This window comes from Labeo rohita, chromosome 5 (genome assembly GCF_022985175.1).
Source record: "Labeo rohita strain BAU-BD-2019 chromosome 5, IGBB_LRoh.1.0, whole genome shotgun sequence".
NCBI lineage: Eukaryota > Metazoa > Chordata > Actinopteri > Cypriniformes > Cyprinidae > Labeo > Labeo rohita.
In genome coordinates this window covers 15,681,652-15,699,374 of record NC_066873.1, presented here as the reverse complement: position 1 = coordinate 15,699,374, position 17,723 = coordinate 15,681,652, and the positions used below count along the sequence as shown (strand labels likewise).

The following is a 17,723-nucleotide window of genomic DNA, read 5'->3' as shown; positions in this document are numbered from 1 at the left end:
TCTGTTCTGTTTTTTTGCATCTAATTAACAACAAAATACTCCTTTGTACACTGGAAAAAAACGTGGATTATTATATGTCTGCTTAGTATGTCTTTTGAGAGAGGTATTATTTTTCTGATTTTTACACAAAATAGGATGGGTTTCATACATACTGGACGCCAGAGGGCGCCCTCGTGCAGAAAATCCACTTTTTTTTTTTTTTTATTCGAGAAAAAAGATTGAACATTACAAAAATATTAAGTAAATCCAGATACACAAAATATCAAAGCAATCTTACACAGTAAAACAGAGCTCTAAAGGGAGAGAAACAAATAGATTAAAATAATAATAATAATAATAATAATAAACAAATAAAAAATAAATAAGAAAATCCACATATGCGTCAAAGAGATAACACTATTCGCTATTGCTGTAACTGAGTAAAAACAAGATATAACGTTAAACGTTTTGAATGATAAAATGTAAGGAAAGTAAACACTCGTCTGCAATAATATATGGTTTATCTTCTTTCACTTTCACTTCATCTGTGTTCTTCAAGCCATCTCGGGTATTTTCATGATGATTAAGTATATTTGTAAGCCGTTGCTAATTGACATACAGTATAGAATATATTGTCTGACTCATTCTATGATAAGAAGCCACATCATAAAAATAAGTTGTAATGTTCTCTTTTGTTGGACAAGAAGTTTAGAAAGGCTTATCATTGCATTTCATTAGAAGTGTTGATTTTTCAAATATAAACGGGGAGGCGTTTCCTCATCTCAGCACGTGAAATCACGAGCACACACACAGCAGATTTCAAGAGAAATAAAACAAGGAAATGATTTAAAAAAGCAAAACTGAAAAACCGCAATTCCCAAGCGCGTATTGAACCGTGGATATGGTACCGAACGGTTCAATATTATATTGAGTATTGTGACATCCCTAGTCAGCACACAACAATTGATTGCCAATAAAGTTTAGAATACAATGAATTTAGGTCAAGATTATGCAGTGCTGTAATAGCTGCTAATGGTGGGTATTTTGATGAATCGAAAATGTACATTTTTCCATGTATAAACTGTTTATGTAATAAAATATGTTTTCGTAGTTTGTGTTGTCCCTTATCAGTGCAAAATTATCACAAATGAAAAAGGATTCATGCCAATATTGTCCAAAACCCCACTTTCTAGGGCGTTTCCAAACGTTTGGAGGGCAGTGTATTTAAGACATTTCAACATTACTGATTGCACATAAGCGTATTTTTAAAACTAAAATCTAAAAAAAGATAATCTTTTAAAATCATTAGGCATCAGATTTTCAGTTTTCCACAAAATACTTTAATTACACTTAAAAAATGACTTTTTTATTCTTAATCACTCTTTATTAAAACATTTCCTTCACACAACACAAATTAAGATATTTTTAATGAAAACTGAGAAATTACTGTCCCCTCAGTAGCCGTCTTTCCATCCAAAAATGTGAATTTAACTTTAAATTGCAATATTGCATGAAGTGTCCATCCAGTCAAAGAGAACAAAATCGTCACTTCCTGATAAACTGGCATTAAATGTCACTAAGAAAAGTAGGAGGAGCCACTGAATATGATCATTTTCATATATAATAAATTACGTGCGCCTCAGCGAGAGCGGATGAAACAATAAATGCAGTCATGTAAGACAGTTCTGGAAGACAATTATACAAAAATACTTTGACTCAGGTGTTTCAGAATGGGCATAACAACATTTCAGATGCTGTGTTAGTCAAGTTATCCTGTCCCATAGCGCAAAGTCACATGACTTTTTTTGGTGCGCGTGGAGGAATTTATCTGCAAAATGCGTTTCCATCTCCTGTTATTCGCAATAACCCTTTTTCGCACAATTCAAAAACCACCTCAAGTGAGTGTAAAAACATTTTTACATTTACATTTAGACATTTAACAGATGCTTTTATTCGACTTTTTATAGCGACTTACAAAAGAGGACAATGGAAGCAAACAAAATCAACAAAAGAGCAATTTTTTATAATTATATAATAAATAAAAAGAAAACAGAGAATATAAAAGGAAAAGTTTTTTGTTTTTATTTTTTGTATAATAAATAAATAGAAAAAAATAGGTAGAATATAAAAAGAACAGAGAAGCTAGTTGTTTTTTTAAGAAAACAAGCAGTAAGTAAATGAATAAAGTATAAGCCTAAAAGGTATTTTTAAATTTTTTTTTTTTATAAAGAATAGAATTAGAATAGAGAGTGCTAGAGTCAGAGGGTCAAATAAATCTGGAAGAGATGTGCCGATTCTTGAAGATGGCTAATTTTTGCAAATTAAAGATTTTGTTTCTCGGATTTTGGAATTTCCATCACTCGTTTCTAATGCGATACTTCAAAATGTGGATAAAAACAGAGTGATGGAAACATAGCTATTGAAAGGCATACAAAAAGTTCATAAAGAGAACAAAAGTAATCCATATGAATTGAGCAGTTTAATCCAAATCGTCTGAAGAGACACAATTGCTTTGTACGATGAACAGATTTAATCAACACATACACTACCGTTCAAAAGTTTGGGGTCAGTACATTTTTATTGTTTCTTTTTTTTTTTTTTCTTTAAGAAATGAATACTTTTATTCACCAAGGATGTATTAAGTTAATAATTAAAAGTTTATTAAAAGTTAATAATAAATAATTTACATTGTTATAAAATATTTATATTTTGAATAAACACTGTACTTTTTAAACTTGTTATTCATGAAAGAATCCTGAAAAAAAAAAATCACAGGTTCCAAAAAATATTTGGCAGCACAACTGTTGATATTATCCAACATTGATCATTCTAATAATAAATCCGCATATTAGAATGATTTCTGAAGGATCATGTGACACTTAAGACTGGAGTAACAGCTGATAAAAATTCAGCTTTTCATCACAGGAATAAATTCTATTTTAAAGTATGTTAAAATAAAAAACATTATTTTATATTGTAAAAACATTTTGCAATATTACTGTTTTTTTTTTCTATATTTTTAATCAAATAAATGCAGCCTTGATGAGCATAAGAGACTTCTTTAAAGACTATTACAAGTCTTACTGACCCGAAACTTTTGAACGGTAGTGTATGCACAGAGCTCATCAAATAAACTTGCTTGCTTGATGCAGAATTTTAATGTTGGGGTCAACTATCCCTTAAATGCAATGACATGGTCCTGTTGTCATAAATGATGATGATTTAAAACTATGAAAGAGTTACCATGTGCTTTTATGCATACCACTGTTTTTTTTTTTTTTTTCAAGATTGCTGCAAAGGAGCTCAATATCACTTGTCATCTGGACCATAACTTCATGACGGCCAGCATCCCTACTCATCGCCTATTTGTGCATGTTCGGCGCTTGGTCTCTCAGGGCTACAAGGTCATTGATGTTCTCTAAATTAAAATATGCTGCAACCAACTTTGTCACATAAAGAGAAAGATCTATCCAATCTCTGTGATTTTTAGTGATGGTAACAGTGTTTTCATGCCTCATTCTTAGGTAGGTGTAGTCAAGCAGACTGAAACTACAGCCATCAAGGCCTCCGGCACCAACAAGAGTTCTCTCTTCACACGCCAACTACATGCACTTTACACCAAATCTACACTTGTAGGAGAAGGTATTGCATCTAATCTTACTCAGTGGCTTTCACTCTTGTTTTGAGATAAAAAAAAAAAATTAAAAGGTAACCTACAAAGCTTGTGATTGAATGAATTCATTGCCTTTTTCTCAGATGTAAATCCTCTGCTAAAGCTGGGAGATTTGGAGCAAGCTGAAGATGTGGTTCAGGACAGTGGCAACAACTATCTAATGTGTGTGAGCGAGAGTTTTGATAAACAGAGCAAAGAGCTGACCGTAGGGATGGTGGTAAGAAATCACTGTAGTGTCATTGTTGTAATAAATCAGAGTTTCAGTTGATTAAAACAGTCCCATATATTCATAACTTTTAACTACAACCATGTCTTCCCTTTTGACTACAGGTGGTCCAGCCAAGCATTGGGGACGTGATGGTGGACTGTTTTAAAGATAATGTTTCCCATGCAGAGCTGGAGTCCAGGGTATTGAGAATACAACCTGTAGAGATCCTGGTGCCCTCAGACCTCTCAGAGACGACAGAGAGGTTATTACGCAACATCGCTCTGTCAAGGTAAAAATTCATGTTGTGCAGAACATTTCATATTGTGATTGAATATGTTTATGTGATGCTGCATTGTAAATGGTTTAATAGGGCTGCAACAGCTAATTGTGTAATCAATAATGAAAATTACCAACAACTAATTTTATTATTGATTAGTCATGCCTGAACACTGGTGATCATAAAAACTCTGCCCCAGTCACATAATTTCACAGCAGTGCATTTCCATAACAAAAAGAACCTGAAATATAGTGAATGACAGAGTTAGCTTCTGTGGAAAAAGTGCTACGTAGCTACTCAAACTTGAGAATTCTTTATAAAATGCTTTAAACATACAGTCAAAAGATTTTAACAGTAAGATTTTTAATGTTTTTTTAAAGAATTCTTTTCTGCTCACCAAGCATTAATTTGATCCAAAATACAGCAAAAGCAGTAATATTCTGAATTTTTTTTTTTTTTTTACTATTTAAAATAACTGCTCTCTATTTGAATATATTTTAGAATGTAATTTAATCCTGTGATCAAAGCTACATTTTCAACATTATTAATCTAGTCTTCAGTGTCACATGATTCTTCAGAAATCATTCTGATATTCTGATTTGCTGTTCAAGAAACATTTTATTATCAATATTTAAAACAGTTGAGTAAATTTATTCAGGATTCTTTGATGAATAGAAAGATCCAAAGGTCAGCAATTATTTGAAATAAAGAGCTTTTTAACATTATGCACTATACCATTCAAAACTTGGAGTCAGTTTTTTTTTGTTTTAAATCACAGGAATAAATTACATTTGAAAATATATTTAATTGGAAAGCAGTTACTTTAAATAATAAAAATATTTCAAAATGTTACTGTTTTTGCTGTACTGTAAATCAATTAAATGCAGGCTTGGTGAGCAGAAGAAACTTCTTTAAAAAACATTAAAAATCTTACTGCTCAAAAACTTTTGACTGGTAGTGTACTGGTAAGCATATCGTTCAATGTGGCATGCACTATCAGATGCTCGGGGAATGTGTTCCTGCATTTTACTTTTTTGCTTCTGTTTTACTTTATAATTATAATATATATTTAAATGGCCTTTCAGCATCAAAAGAATGATAAACTGTTTTTTTTTTTTAAATGTTGTAAGGCTTATTTAAAAAAAACATTTGTTGCACATCAGCATACACTACATAGATACATTCACAATGTAGGCCCCTATAAAATGTGTTTTATTTTTTTCCAAATTCATTTTTTTCTGCATTAATTTTTCTGGATTCCGTTTTTTTATTTTTTTTCAGTTCAATTTTTAGACTCTCTTTAAAGGTTGAATAAAAAATATTGATCAAAAAGAATGTCTAAATATTTGAAACCATGAAACCTACACAGTTTAACAGCAATTTTATAACGTTACATTACAATTTTATAACATTACATTTACGTTACAAAAATTAAAATTTTAAGGCCCTATTTAATACAAATTGTTTTCTCAAATTCAGTTTTATTTTTTCACCAAGTTCTGTTTTCCATACATTTTCTGGATTCTATTTTAATTACATTTGAATACATTTTAATCAAAAACATCTCTAAATAGTTGATTTTATAAAATAATTATTTTTTATTATTTCTTTTTTCCACAAATACTTATATTTACTGGTAGTAGTACTGTCTTTTAGTAGTACTGTATTTAATATATAGAATATATATTTCTTCAAATTAAACCAAGCTTTTATTTTGACAGGTTGCTGTGAAGACCTTTAAATTTCTGTTTGTCATATACAATATATGACAATAGTTTTTCTTAAAGGTAAAAGTAAATGCTTATGAAGTGAACCTCAGAGCAGTTCTAGAGTGTGTAGTAAACTAAACCACACAGCTGTGCCAAGGACTACTTGCAGAGACATGCTGAACATGCAGGATTCATGTTTAAATAGTATTTTTGATTTATTCATCCTAAATTTGGCAAATTCTGTGACATTATACAGTAAATTATGTTTTCCGGCTGGATTTCGTGATTCCGTCAGCAATTTTTGGCATCACAGAAATCATAGGGCTCAAACAATATTTGTTGTTATAGCCTTTAGTTTGCAACATTGTTTTTTAGTATTTTTAGTAAAAAACAAAAAATGTTTCATCTGATTAATCAGCTATCTGAGGAAGAAAGAATCCACAGATTAATTGATTTCCCAAATAATCCTTAGTTGCAGCTCTAGTTTATTATGGATCTTCAGTTAGTGGACATGATAGAAAATACTAGTAACTAATGCATTGATTTACACCTGTTGTTGTTGTTGTTTTTATTGTTTTTGTTATTTGTTCTTCAGTTTTTTGTCCTTTTTAGTTTTTTTAAATTATGTTTTCTGTGAGTGTGTGGAGGCTGTATTCCAAATTATATATTACGATTGCTTAAAGGACTTTCTCAATCCTTGAAATCCACACCAAAAATACAGCTTACTTAATAATTACAACCTTCTCTCATGGCAGGAAGTTTATTTGCAGTCTCTCTCAATGCTTTCAAATTGTTTTGAATTATATAAGTCTTCAATTGTGAATGGAGAAATAGGCTTTTCAACTCATAATGACTAGCAATTGTTAACTATCACCACTAGATGTCAGTAAATGACTGTCACCTTATAACTGATATAATGTATTATTGGCTGTAAGAACATTCAAAAATTTGAAAATACGTATGTTGTTCATCTTAGCAGCACAGTTAAACGTGTTAGAGCATGTGTGCTAATAGCTTAGCCACAGAAATCTATCCTATATATTTTTATGTGCACATATAGTTACATATACAATGTCTACATATGTTCTACCTTTCACAGTTGAGTCTACTTTCTGCTCCTATTTTTTTAGTGCCACAGTAGGATACCTCAAACTGAGAAGAATTCCATGCGAGCGTGCTGCAAGGCTGGCAGTATTTCCCTCTTAGTTTAACTCATACTTCCTTTAAAGACCCAGCCAGACTCTGTTGGCTGTTTCAATGCCTGTGGCCATATGTAGAAAAGGTTGCTCAACATAGCAAAGTAGAATAGATGGTATTGATTAAGGCTGAGCTGCTGCTGGTGCTTTATCACTCGGTTAAAGTATCTGCATTAAAGTGCTGGATGCAGCTTTTCACTAAAACAGGTTTTTGTGGTATTGCTATAAAAAATGCTTAAGGATAGCCCAGGGGATTTTTTGTGATGTTATGGTATCTAGTAAGCTGGTGCACTCTCATTGCTGGGTTGCGTCAGGAAGGGCAACCTGTGCCAGATAATGTGTGGATAATTCCATTATGGTGACCCCTAATGGGAGCAGCTGAAAGAGAGAGAGAGAGAACGAGATGGAATTGTATGTAGATGTAGATTGAATTATCCTTCCATTATAGAGAAAGAGTTCAGTATACATCTAGATCACACATCATTTTATTTAAAACCTTATGCATTTTACATGCAAGTGTAAAGAAGAATCCTGCAAAAATCGTCCCACAACTGAGCATCTGAGGCCATTAAACAGCTTTTCTGTTGGCTTAACCAACCAGGTTTCTCCTTGATTAAGTCTTGGAGCACTACGACTAATGTGTTACTTTATTATCCTTGGATTTCCCAACTGACTGGAGTGAAATTTGGCTTGTTATGAAGACAAATCTGTATCTTCACACATAACAGCAGTCAGAAATGCACTGACTGTCGTTTTGGCATAACTTTAGACTGATGAACCTGCCTAGATGATCCTTTCTTCAGGCAGCTCTTAATACACTCTGAATGTTTTCACATGTAGAATGAGTCTTTTGGCTGAAAGCAGAAATAATATCTGCAAACCCAAGAGAACCACATACTGAATACTCATTACCTGCCTGAAAAATGCTACATTGTCTTGTTTTTTCTTCTCCTTGTGATTGTTCTCATCTGGAATCACAGGTAACATTTTCTTTGACAAATCAGGGTTATATGTTTTCATTCTGGTGATCAGGCCGTCCAAAGTTCTGCACTGAGAACAGCTGGTGTTCATTCCTGGACTACCCAACTTCCCACCCCGTCAGTTCCTTGGTAATTTTCTGTGATTTCACTCTTTGGAATAAGATCTAGCTTCCATTTTCCCTGGTGGACAATGACACCGAGATCCATACTTGAGCTCAAAAGGGCTTTTTTTTTTTTTGACTGTCAGAAGCACCTTGACAACTGTTATAAAAGAATTTGAATTGAAAATCATTTAACGGTCACTCAGCCCTTTGCTGTTGCCTTCTGAATTACCTTCTAGAGCATTGCTAGCCAAACTTATTCCTCAAGGTCTGTCTTCCTGTAGGTTTTAGTTCCAACCCTAATAAAACAAACCTAAACCAACTAATTGAGATGTTCAGGATTGCTTGAAAATTACAGGCAGGTGTTTTGAAGCAGAGTTGGAACTGCACATAAAGGTATGTCTCCAGGAGCAGCTTTGGCTACATCTGTTTTGGAGGAAATCTGAGAAAACGTATCCGAAAAACATTGACTATGGCAGTCTGACATTTCCATCTGATGGCACATTTCCCACTTCCTCTATTTGGTTGCACTGTGTCTAGCAGCATCTTGAAGCAAGGTTGGTTTTTCTTCAGAAGAAGAAACCACAGCCGTGTCAAGCTGCCATTATCTGAGGTCAGCTGCTGTGGTCTTTGGCACCCAGCAGATCCAGTGTTATGCAGTCCTCAGACTGCAAAAAGTGGTGGTTAAATACAGACTGCACGTCAGTGATTGAAGATGTGGATGCCTCCACAACACCTTACTGCTTGCCAGATGAAGGCAATTTGCCTGTTCTTTGTTAACGGTCTGTTATTGGCATAGAGGTAGACTGGTAAGTGGTTACATGCATCCAACTTGTGACAATGGGGTGTAGTTGTGAAACATGGTTTCTGTACTTACTGGTCCTGTATTCAAATATGCCTACTTCGCTAGTATATAGTAGGCAAAAAACAGTATTTTAAAAGAATAGCATGTCTAAATTCACAGTGTTCATAAAACAGTAAACAATAAGTATCCGGATAACCTACTACTTCTAGCAAGATTATGAAGTTCATATCCAATGGACACTTTTCTATCCAATGCAGTCATTGGAGAAGAGTTGTGAATGACACGTCTAATGCCGTCTTATGACAATGTGTAGTGTTTCCAGATTTGATTCATGCTACATATACTTTTTAATACTTTTTAATAGGAGTGTAACGATACATATATTCGTACCGAACCGTCACGGTACGGGCATTTCGGTTCGGTGCATGAGGCCTTACAACGAATACAGGCAATTCACCCTCAATCCAGAAGTAATGCAACTCTGTTTGATAACCGCCGGTGGAAGAACAGCTAATGCCAGGAGTTGACCACTTGAAAACATTGACAGTGACCATGTGCTGCTTCTGAACGCGTCTCTCACTGACGAAGGAGTATAATGTTACTTTAAAGGCTTGCGCACTCAACTGGAGCTTTGTGCTCTTGTATCCTATCTCTCTCTCATTCAGCACAAATCCACATATTCCATAATATTTCCATATTTACGATGCATGCAAATGCTAAACTATTATTTATTATGTAAATTATGGACTCTGTACTTCAGTCACGTTCTAACGGTGACACAGTGAGGCGGGTGCGCTGATGTTTGGTTCACTGTGTTTTATTTTGATAAAGTACCAACTGAGCTGTCAAGTTAGCAATGCTAGAAGCCTGGAATTGCTATATTTTGTGTTTGTGTGCGCCGGAGCGATTACTTCTACTTTCCTCATACCAGCAAAATCAACTTAAACAAAAAACAAAAAGAATGACGCTTTCTGCCATTTAAGTTTCCTTTGTTTTCCCCCCGTTAACTAAATGAAATATATTTCGATTATTTATTCCCTGTATGTATATATGTACAGCAGATTTTATAGCTTATATAGTACATTAATTTGATGTAATATTTAGTATTTTCACATGTAGGTGGAAAAAAAACTGTAATTTGTGCTACTGTCTGTTTAAAATACATGAAAAGAAACCTAGCATAGTACATTTTTTTTTCTTTTTTTTTTTTTTGTTGTACTGAAATTGTATCGAACCGCGACACTCAAACCGAGGTACGTACCGAACCGTGACATCTGTGTACCATTACACCCCTACTTTTTAATGGTTATGAAATTTGTCACCCACCCTGCTTGGTTTCTAGAGGAAATCTTAGAGGCAGTACTTCCAGAGACTAGTCTTAAAGGGAACCCTGGGGTATTAAGACTTGTATGGCTTAATATAATGTAAATGGTGTCTCTTACTGAAATATGTAGTCAAAATCCCATTAAAGATTTATGTTATTTTAAAAATCCACATCGTTTTATACATATTTTGGACTATGGGGGGGCACCATTGTTTCGATGAAGTAAAATGGTTGCACTCTGTGAGCTACTGCTGCTACCTGTTGCTATTTTTACTGCAGTACAACTCGGAATATAAAATACTGATGCAATACCACATTGTGTGGCTTTTGGTTGTAATTTTCAGTTGAAGGGCAACGAGAGAAGCAATGTAAGTCTTTACTGCCTTCTTAGCGATAAGGAGAAAAAAATGGGAAGATGCCTATGGACGAATAAAACTTCTTAAAGATCCGCGTCTTTGTTCTCTCTGCTTTAGCCATGATGCCTTTGAGGCTTTTAGTAGACCACAGCTACTGAAAGAGTTTACAAACGGCAGAGACAAGAAACGCTAGATGCCATCCTGACAGAATGTAAACATGCCGACGCTTGTCATGATGCCACAGCCACTGAAGGAGTTTCTCAGTGTGGATTTCCCTGAAAATCAGGGGGGACTCCTTGTGGGGAAAAAAATCGATGCTATGGCGTTCAGTTTAAGCCTATATCTATCGCCACCATAAGCTCTTTCAGTAGCTGTGGTCATCGTATCAGTATTTTATTTTCCCGAGTTGTATTGTGGTAAAAATAGGTAGCGGCAGTATCTCACCGAGAGCGACCATTTGATGTCAACGAAACGATGGTGCCCCCCATAGTCCAAAATATGTATAAAATGATGTGGATCTTTTAAATAATGTAAATCTTTCATGAGTTTTCTGTTACAAATTTCAGTAAGAGACATCATTTATGTTATATTAAGCTATACAAGTCTTAATACCCATTGTTCTCTTTGCCAGAGGATCCTAGGTATTACATGTAGAAAAGGATTCCCCAACATTGGGATCCTTGAACATGCTAACACTTTCATTATGGAAGAAACTCTGGCAAGGAGACAGCCTCAGTGGGCTCTACATCAGTTACCAGGTGCCAACAGAGCTCCTTGAGGATGGTGAAGACAGTTGAAGGACCACCTCAAAAGAACCTTGAAAGCACGTAGTACTGCACCAGGGAACAACAGCTACTTATTGACTGGCACCAAGTGCTGTATGTAAAAAGGGTGTTGAACAATTAGAAATCTAACAGGTTTTTGTAGTCACCAACACCAGTCTAAACTCAGCATTCACATGTCCTAACTGTAGAACAAGGATGTCAAATCCTGCACCTGAAGGGCATATTGCAGGTGCATGGAAATTTCTAGCGAGTCTGAAGACTTTGATTACTTTGGTTCAGGGTTGGAGCTAAACTCTGCAGGATATTGGCCCTCCAGGAAGAGGTTTGGACACCCTTGCTGTAGAGGAACATGCGGTTCAAAAATTGGGTTTCATGACCATCTTCAACTGCTTTGCCGACAACTTTTGCTTTAAAGGAGAATTCCACTTCCAAAACAAAGATTCATATATAATCTACTCACCCCATTGTCATCCAAGATGTTCATGTCTTTTTTGAGGAAATGTTCAATTGTTTTTTGAGGAAAACATTTCAGCATTTTTCTTCATATAATGGACTGCTATGGTGCCCTGATTTTGAACTTCCAAAATGCATTTAAAATGTGGTTTTCATGAAAAAATACAAATTAAATACTTTTTATTCTCAAACGCTTGTCTTTCTCTCGTTGAACTCTGTGTATTCTGACTCAAGACAGTTAAGGTATGTCGAAAAACTCCCTCAACTTCCCTCAAAAATCATTTCAAAATCATTCTACATCACTGCAGAAGTACCGACCCAGTCTTTGCAAAGTAAACATGCAAAGAAGATCAAACACCCTTAACAAAAAACAAAAAAAAGATAAAACTGTGAAATAGGACGATTTTGAAGTTGAGGGAGAACCTGAGATGGGAGTTTTACGACATACACTAACTGTCATGAACCGGAAAAAACAGTCCAGGCAGAGTAAGACAAGACAAGCATTTGACATTTAAAAGTACATCAATTGTTTTATTTTTTCTGAAAATAACTGATCGTTTCGCTAGATAAGACCCTTCTTTCTTGGCTGGGATTATTTACAACCGCATTTGGGATCGTTTGAAGCCTCATTTAAACTGCATTTTGGAAGTTCAAACTCTGGGCACCATAGCAGTCCATTATATGAAGAAAAATGCTGAAATGTTTTCCTCAAAAAACATAATTTCTTTTTGCCTGAAGAAAGAAAGACATGAACATCTGGATGACAATGGGGTGAGTACATTATATCTGAATCTTTGTTTTGGAAGTGGACTTCTCCTTTAAGCCCAAAGTAACCACTTTTCTGGAAGTGATGTCGTCTTTGATAACATTGAAAAGTCATGAGTAAATGAGTGAGTGAGTAGTTTTGAAAGTGCTGGCTTAGATTCTGTACATGTTGGGAGTCCAAACATCTCTTGTTTTGTCTCTTAAATGAAACAGATGTTGTCAATTTATTTTTGACTCCCTCATCCCTGTGACTGTGATCACTGTTGCCAAGGGCAACGCTTAAAGGTACTAAGAGGACTGAGGAAGGTATTAGATTAAATTAGTGAGGAGCACATACTCCAGACAGGAATGAAGCCTCCCCATCAGACTCGATCTATACTGTCCCATTTGTACTGCTGGAAAGTGTACACATTGTATCATTGTGGTGTTTTCAGAAGATTTCTTTGTTGGAGTATCCCAAACAACCCAACACGGGGACGCTAATGGAAAGAGTTTGGATGCGGGTCTGTTTGCTTGACCAATGGCTGGCAGCGAAACCTGTTTAATGAACAGTTATTGTTTTTGCAGTCCTGGTCTATTTAAGCTTTAATTGTCGTCATCACACTCACGGTCTCAACTCTTCTTTTCCTAATTATAGGTTTCCATCCCCTTCTGTCTCCAGCTGCTTCTTTTTGCCTCATTTTTCCTCCTTGTGTTTTATAACCAGACACGTCTGGCCTTGTGGTTTCTATGCTGTCCTTTTCCTCTGTCGCCCTGTCATTGTTTTACCATTAACATAACCTCTGATTTTGTATTAATAGTGCTAGAAAATCTGGGGGGAAAGAAGCATGAAGCAGAATTATATATCAAAGTGTTGATAGGTTAAAGCCTCTGACCTATCCACCTGAACAACTGTCAAATCACTGCGTAGGCATTTACGTTTGCATACAAGCTTTAAAGGGCACTGTTGTTAGACAGCATAAACTCAAGACTTGTTAAAATGAAATGTGTGAACTATGCAGATTTGCATAAGTGCTGTCAGTAAGTTTGTTTTTATATGGAAGTAGGAAATAAATGGCATTGTGGAAAGTGTTTTAAGATCTGCACCAACTTCAAACAACCTTTTATTTTTCATTTTGATGAAATACTGATTATGGGGGGCCAAAATCTCTTCCTTCACATTTGTCCTGTTCCATTCTTCATGTTGCTTTAAATATTGTACAGCAGTACAGACTAGTGTCGGTTATACTGGTCTCCACTGCCAACTGTGAGCTGTGCGCTTCAGTTCTCAGGGGTGCGATAGTACGGGAGGGCCCTTAGCAACTGTTGCCGAGTGGTTGCTGTGCTGTGGGTTAATGAGAACCTCGGGGGAATTGCAGGTGGTGTGTTGAAGGTGCCTCTGCCATCAATTTCTCCCAGTGCGTACTGCTTACTTGAAACGGATTCTGAATGCTCCTCTGCGATACCGGTCAAACAACTTTAATTTCTTCATACACAACACAATCACGATTCATCACAGGATTTTGTCTGTTGTTTATTTCTTAAAATAATTTCCTCCTGTTTTCATTATTTGGCTTTAATAGTCAATGAAGGTAATGGAGTTACAACAGTGAGGGTCAGAACTGGTCTTTAAATTAGTTTCCTTTTAGGTAAGGCATCTGTTGACAAGCTACCAGTTACCACTGAAATTTCTTTTGCCTACATTTGTAAAGGTAAACAAATTTCACAAGCGGTAGGAGCCTGTGCGGCAAGAACAAACATCAAAATACAGTGTTTAAAGTATAGCCAACATGCTTGTATGCAAATAATATAATGCAAAGTTATAACCCAATCTTTCATAACCATGTAAATAATCTTGGTAACTTTCCCATGATCTCGAATTTCCAGGAAAGATGTGACATTTACCTTGAAGCATTTTTTAATGGATCAAAATGTTATCAGCATGATTTATGCCAGTAATGCATACTGTAACTTGTTGAGAGACTATATGGAATATTTGTATTTGGAAAAATTCATTTTTTTTTACTGCAGGAGTATTTAAAATGAAGGCAAAATGGTGATCAAAATGACACTGGCCTCTTTAAAGCATATAAATAAATCTTAAAAGCAAAATATGTAAGATTTTTTAAAATAAAAAATCCAAAAACCACTAAAACAGTGCTATATTTTGCTGACGTGTGTACTTGCGTTTAAATCTAGAGAAATAAGCAATTTTATCTAGTGTAATGGACCCCTTCATTGCATCGCCTGCCAATGACATCATACACCCACGATTTTTTAAGTTTTATTTTGTAGAAAACATGGGAATCCCTAAAACGCTTTAATATGCATTTTATAGTATATGTGTTATGCAATATATAAAATATGCGTTATGCATTTTTATTATACAGGTGACGAACACACAGAGTAGCATTATAACAGGACTTACAACACACTCAAATGTATTTAGTATGATAAAACAGCACTGCTTTTTCCCACATACATGTGACCGGAAGAAGCGGAAACGCTCAGCTGTGGCATAATAAAAGCTCCGCTGCCTTCGAGCCGTGTATTGTGTTCGCCTCTCATTAGCAATTGCTCTAGCTGCTTTGTTTTGCCCCTTAATGACTTTCAGCCCTTGCCTTATACTACATTGACCTTAATAAGTCATTAATATATTAGCTCATCATGGCGTCATCAAACTACGCCTTTGTTTCGTTGTTTGTTTTAAATATGCACCCTCTAGCATCGAAAACTTGCATATTGTGCCTTTAATGTTTAGAAAAAAGTCCATGGACATGTTATGAGCCAGCTACCCTTTACATTGATATTTAGGCATTGTTATTTAAAGGCATAGTTTACCCAAAAATGAAAATTCTCTTATCAATTTCTCACCCTCATGTCATTCCAAACCCGTAAGACCTTCATTCATCTTTGGAACACAAATTAGGACGTTTTTGATGAAATCTGAGAGCTTTCTGACCCTGCATAGAAAGCAGTGCAACTGACATGTTCAATGCCCAGAAAGGCAGTAAGGACATCATTAAAATAGTCCACGTAGCATCAGTGGTTAAACCTTAATTTTATGAGTCTACGAGTATACGTTTTGTGCACCAAGAAAACAAATAACACCTTTATTTAAAGTGCTCCTATTATGCCATTTTAAAGGTTGCTAATATTGTTTTATGAGTCTCCTAAAACAGGTTTACATGTATGCAAGGTCAAAAAACACTTCAGTTTTCTCCAAAAATAGATGTAAGTTTACCTCACTTCTAAATGATTCGTAAATGACTCGTGCAAAGCAGTTAGAAGAATAAATCTCTCTAAAACCCTCCTTTCTGTGAGCCCTCATTGCTGTGATTGATCAGATGGCACAGTCCTTTATGATTGGTCCACTGCGTACAGTGTGTCAGAGAACGAAATGCCCATTGCCATAACTAATTGACAGCCCTGGAGACTTGTCAATACATAGAAAAGATGGCATCGGTTATAGTGGCTGATTGACAAGTTAGCACAGACTACCGTGCTCCCAATTTGCATTGTATAATGCATTAAGCGGCCTTCACACCGAACGCAAAAAGAGCTGCGCTCAGTGCAGCCCTTCAGAACGCAGTGGCAAAAATTCAACTAATTTGAACTTTGAGCACCGCGTTCGCGGGTTGCGCACTGAAGGTACGCTCGGCTGCGCGTTCGCTTTGGTCGACGCAGAAACAAGCCATCCTCGCGCAGCACAAGCAATTGAAATGAATGGGTTTCATAGCGCAGCGCTTTCTGCATTCGGTGTGTGAAAGCCGTCTTGTGCGCCATCCTTTATCATTACTCCAACTAATGAGACAGACAGTCAAGCTGCATCAATCACAAATTTTTAGACTACAGTGGGCCCACAGCTGATCAACAGAACTATAGAAGCTTGAGTTATCTGGTTAGTAAGATATGTGCAGGGTTGTTACACAACATAACATACACAACTACGTATTTTGAACCATTGCTAGAAAATACAATCTTTGTAGATTCATCTTTTGGAAGTGTATATAAAACAATTTGTCCTCACAGCATAGGATACAGCGTCTTCTCAACATGATGTAAACCACATGGAAATTGTACTGTGTTTGTGGGCGGGCAAGTTGTTTGCGACGTAGAATGTGGGCAGACATTATGCAAATATGTTACTTTGTGACGTATAGCCGTAACGGAATAAGATTCGAATTCCTGATGACTCGTTCAGGTGATTGTGAGCCGACTCGTTTTTTTTTTTTTTTTTTTTTTAAATAGCTTTATTTATCAATAACTTTATTTATTGTGCACTGTCGGCTTCACAACTTTGCAGATAGTTTATGTTCACATACAGCTACATGAGACACTGCATGAAAGGTCATATTTGAAAAGGCATAATAGGAGCACTTTAACCATTTGTTCTCTTCGGTGTCAGTCTTCAACACATGTTCACAAGAGTACCGCAATGCATGCAAATAAGGTGCAGTGCATCTGGATTCTATGTCAGAACGTCGGCTTGTGCGTCAGTAGCATCACTCACATGCATTGTGGTGCTGCTGTGAATGTGCGTCAAAGACTGACACGGAAGAGAGGAAATTGCTGAATAAAGTCGTTATTTTTGTTTTCTTTGCACACAAAAAGTATTCTCATAGCTGCTATCACATGGACTATTTTAACGATGGCCTTACTAACTTTCTGGGCCTTGAGCATTTAATGACAGTATTTTTATTTTTGTGTGAACTATCCCTTTAAGAGGGAGTTCATTTTAGGTTCAGTTTATTGAATCTTGTGTTATTATAAGGTAGTATATATCCATATGATCTTATTTTGTTTTTACATCTCTCTCTGTCTCTGGTTGTTTTGCCCTTAAAGATGTTTTTTTGCGTCTTTCTTTTGTGACGGTGTTTGGATAGTTGTAATTTGTGGAAAAAGTCACCTGTGGGCACAATACTGTTTTAAATGAATTATTACTATTTGTTTTTTCTAGCAAGTCGATTACACTGTTGGGGAAGATAACGCTGGCTGCACGCTTGCATAGGCCACATATGTTCATTGGTTGCCCCAGCAACAGCACGGAGATACAAAGAAAACCTGCGTCCTTGAGATCTCTGTGGTGTTGAATGGAGGGGAAGCAAAAGTGAATGGACCGATGGTGAAGCG

The 17,723-nt window shown here is 35.8% G+C and overlaps 1 protein-coding gene across 1 annotated transcript in view; it reads left to right on the top strand.

The window, feature by feature from the left end:
• msh3 (mutS homolog 3 (E. coli)) overlaps positions 1 to 17,723 on the top strand; it is a 74,597-nt gene that overhangs the window by 3,339 nt on the left and 53,535 nt on the right. The window contains exons 5-8 of the mRNA XM_051108883.1: positions 3,267 to 3,383; positions 3,504 to 3,621; positions 3,736 to 3,869; positions 3,983 to 4,149. Coding sequence (XP_050964840.1) covers positions 3,267 to 3,383; positions 3,504 to 3,621; positions 3,736 to 3,869; positions 3,983 to 4,149 — 536 coding nt within the window. The remainder of the gene's footprint in view (positions 1 to 3,266; positions 3,384 to 3,503; positions 3,622 to 3,735; positions 3,870 to 3,982; positions 4,150 to 17,723) is intronic.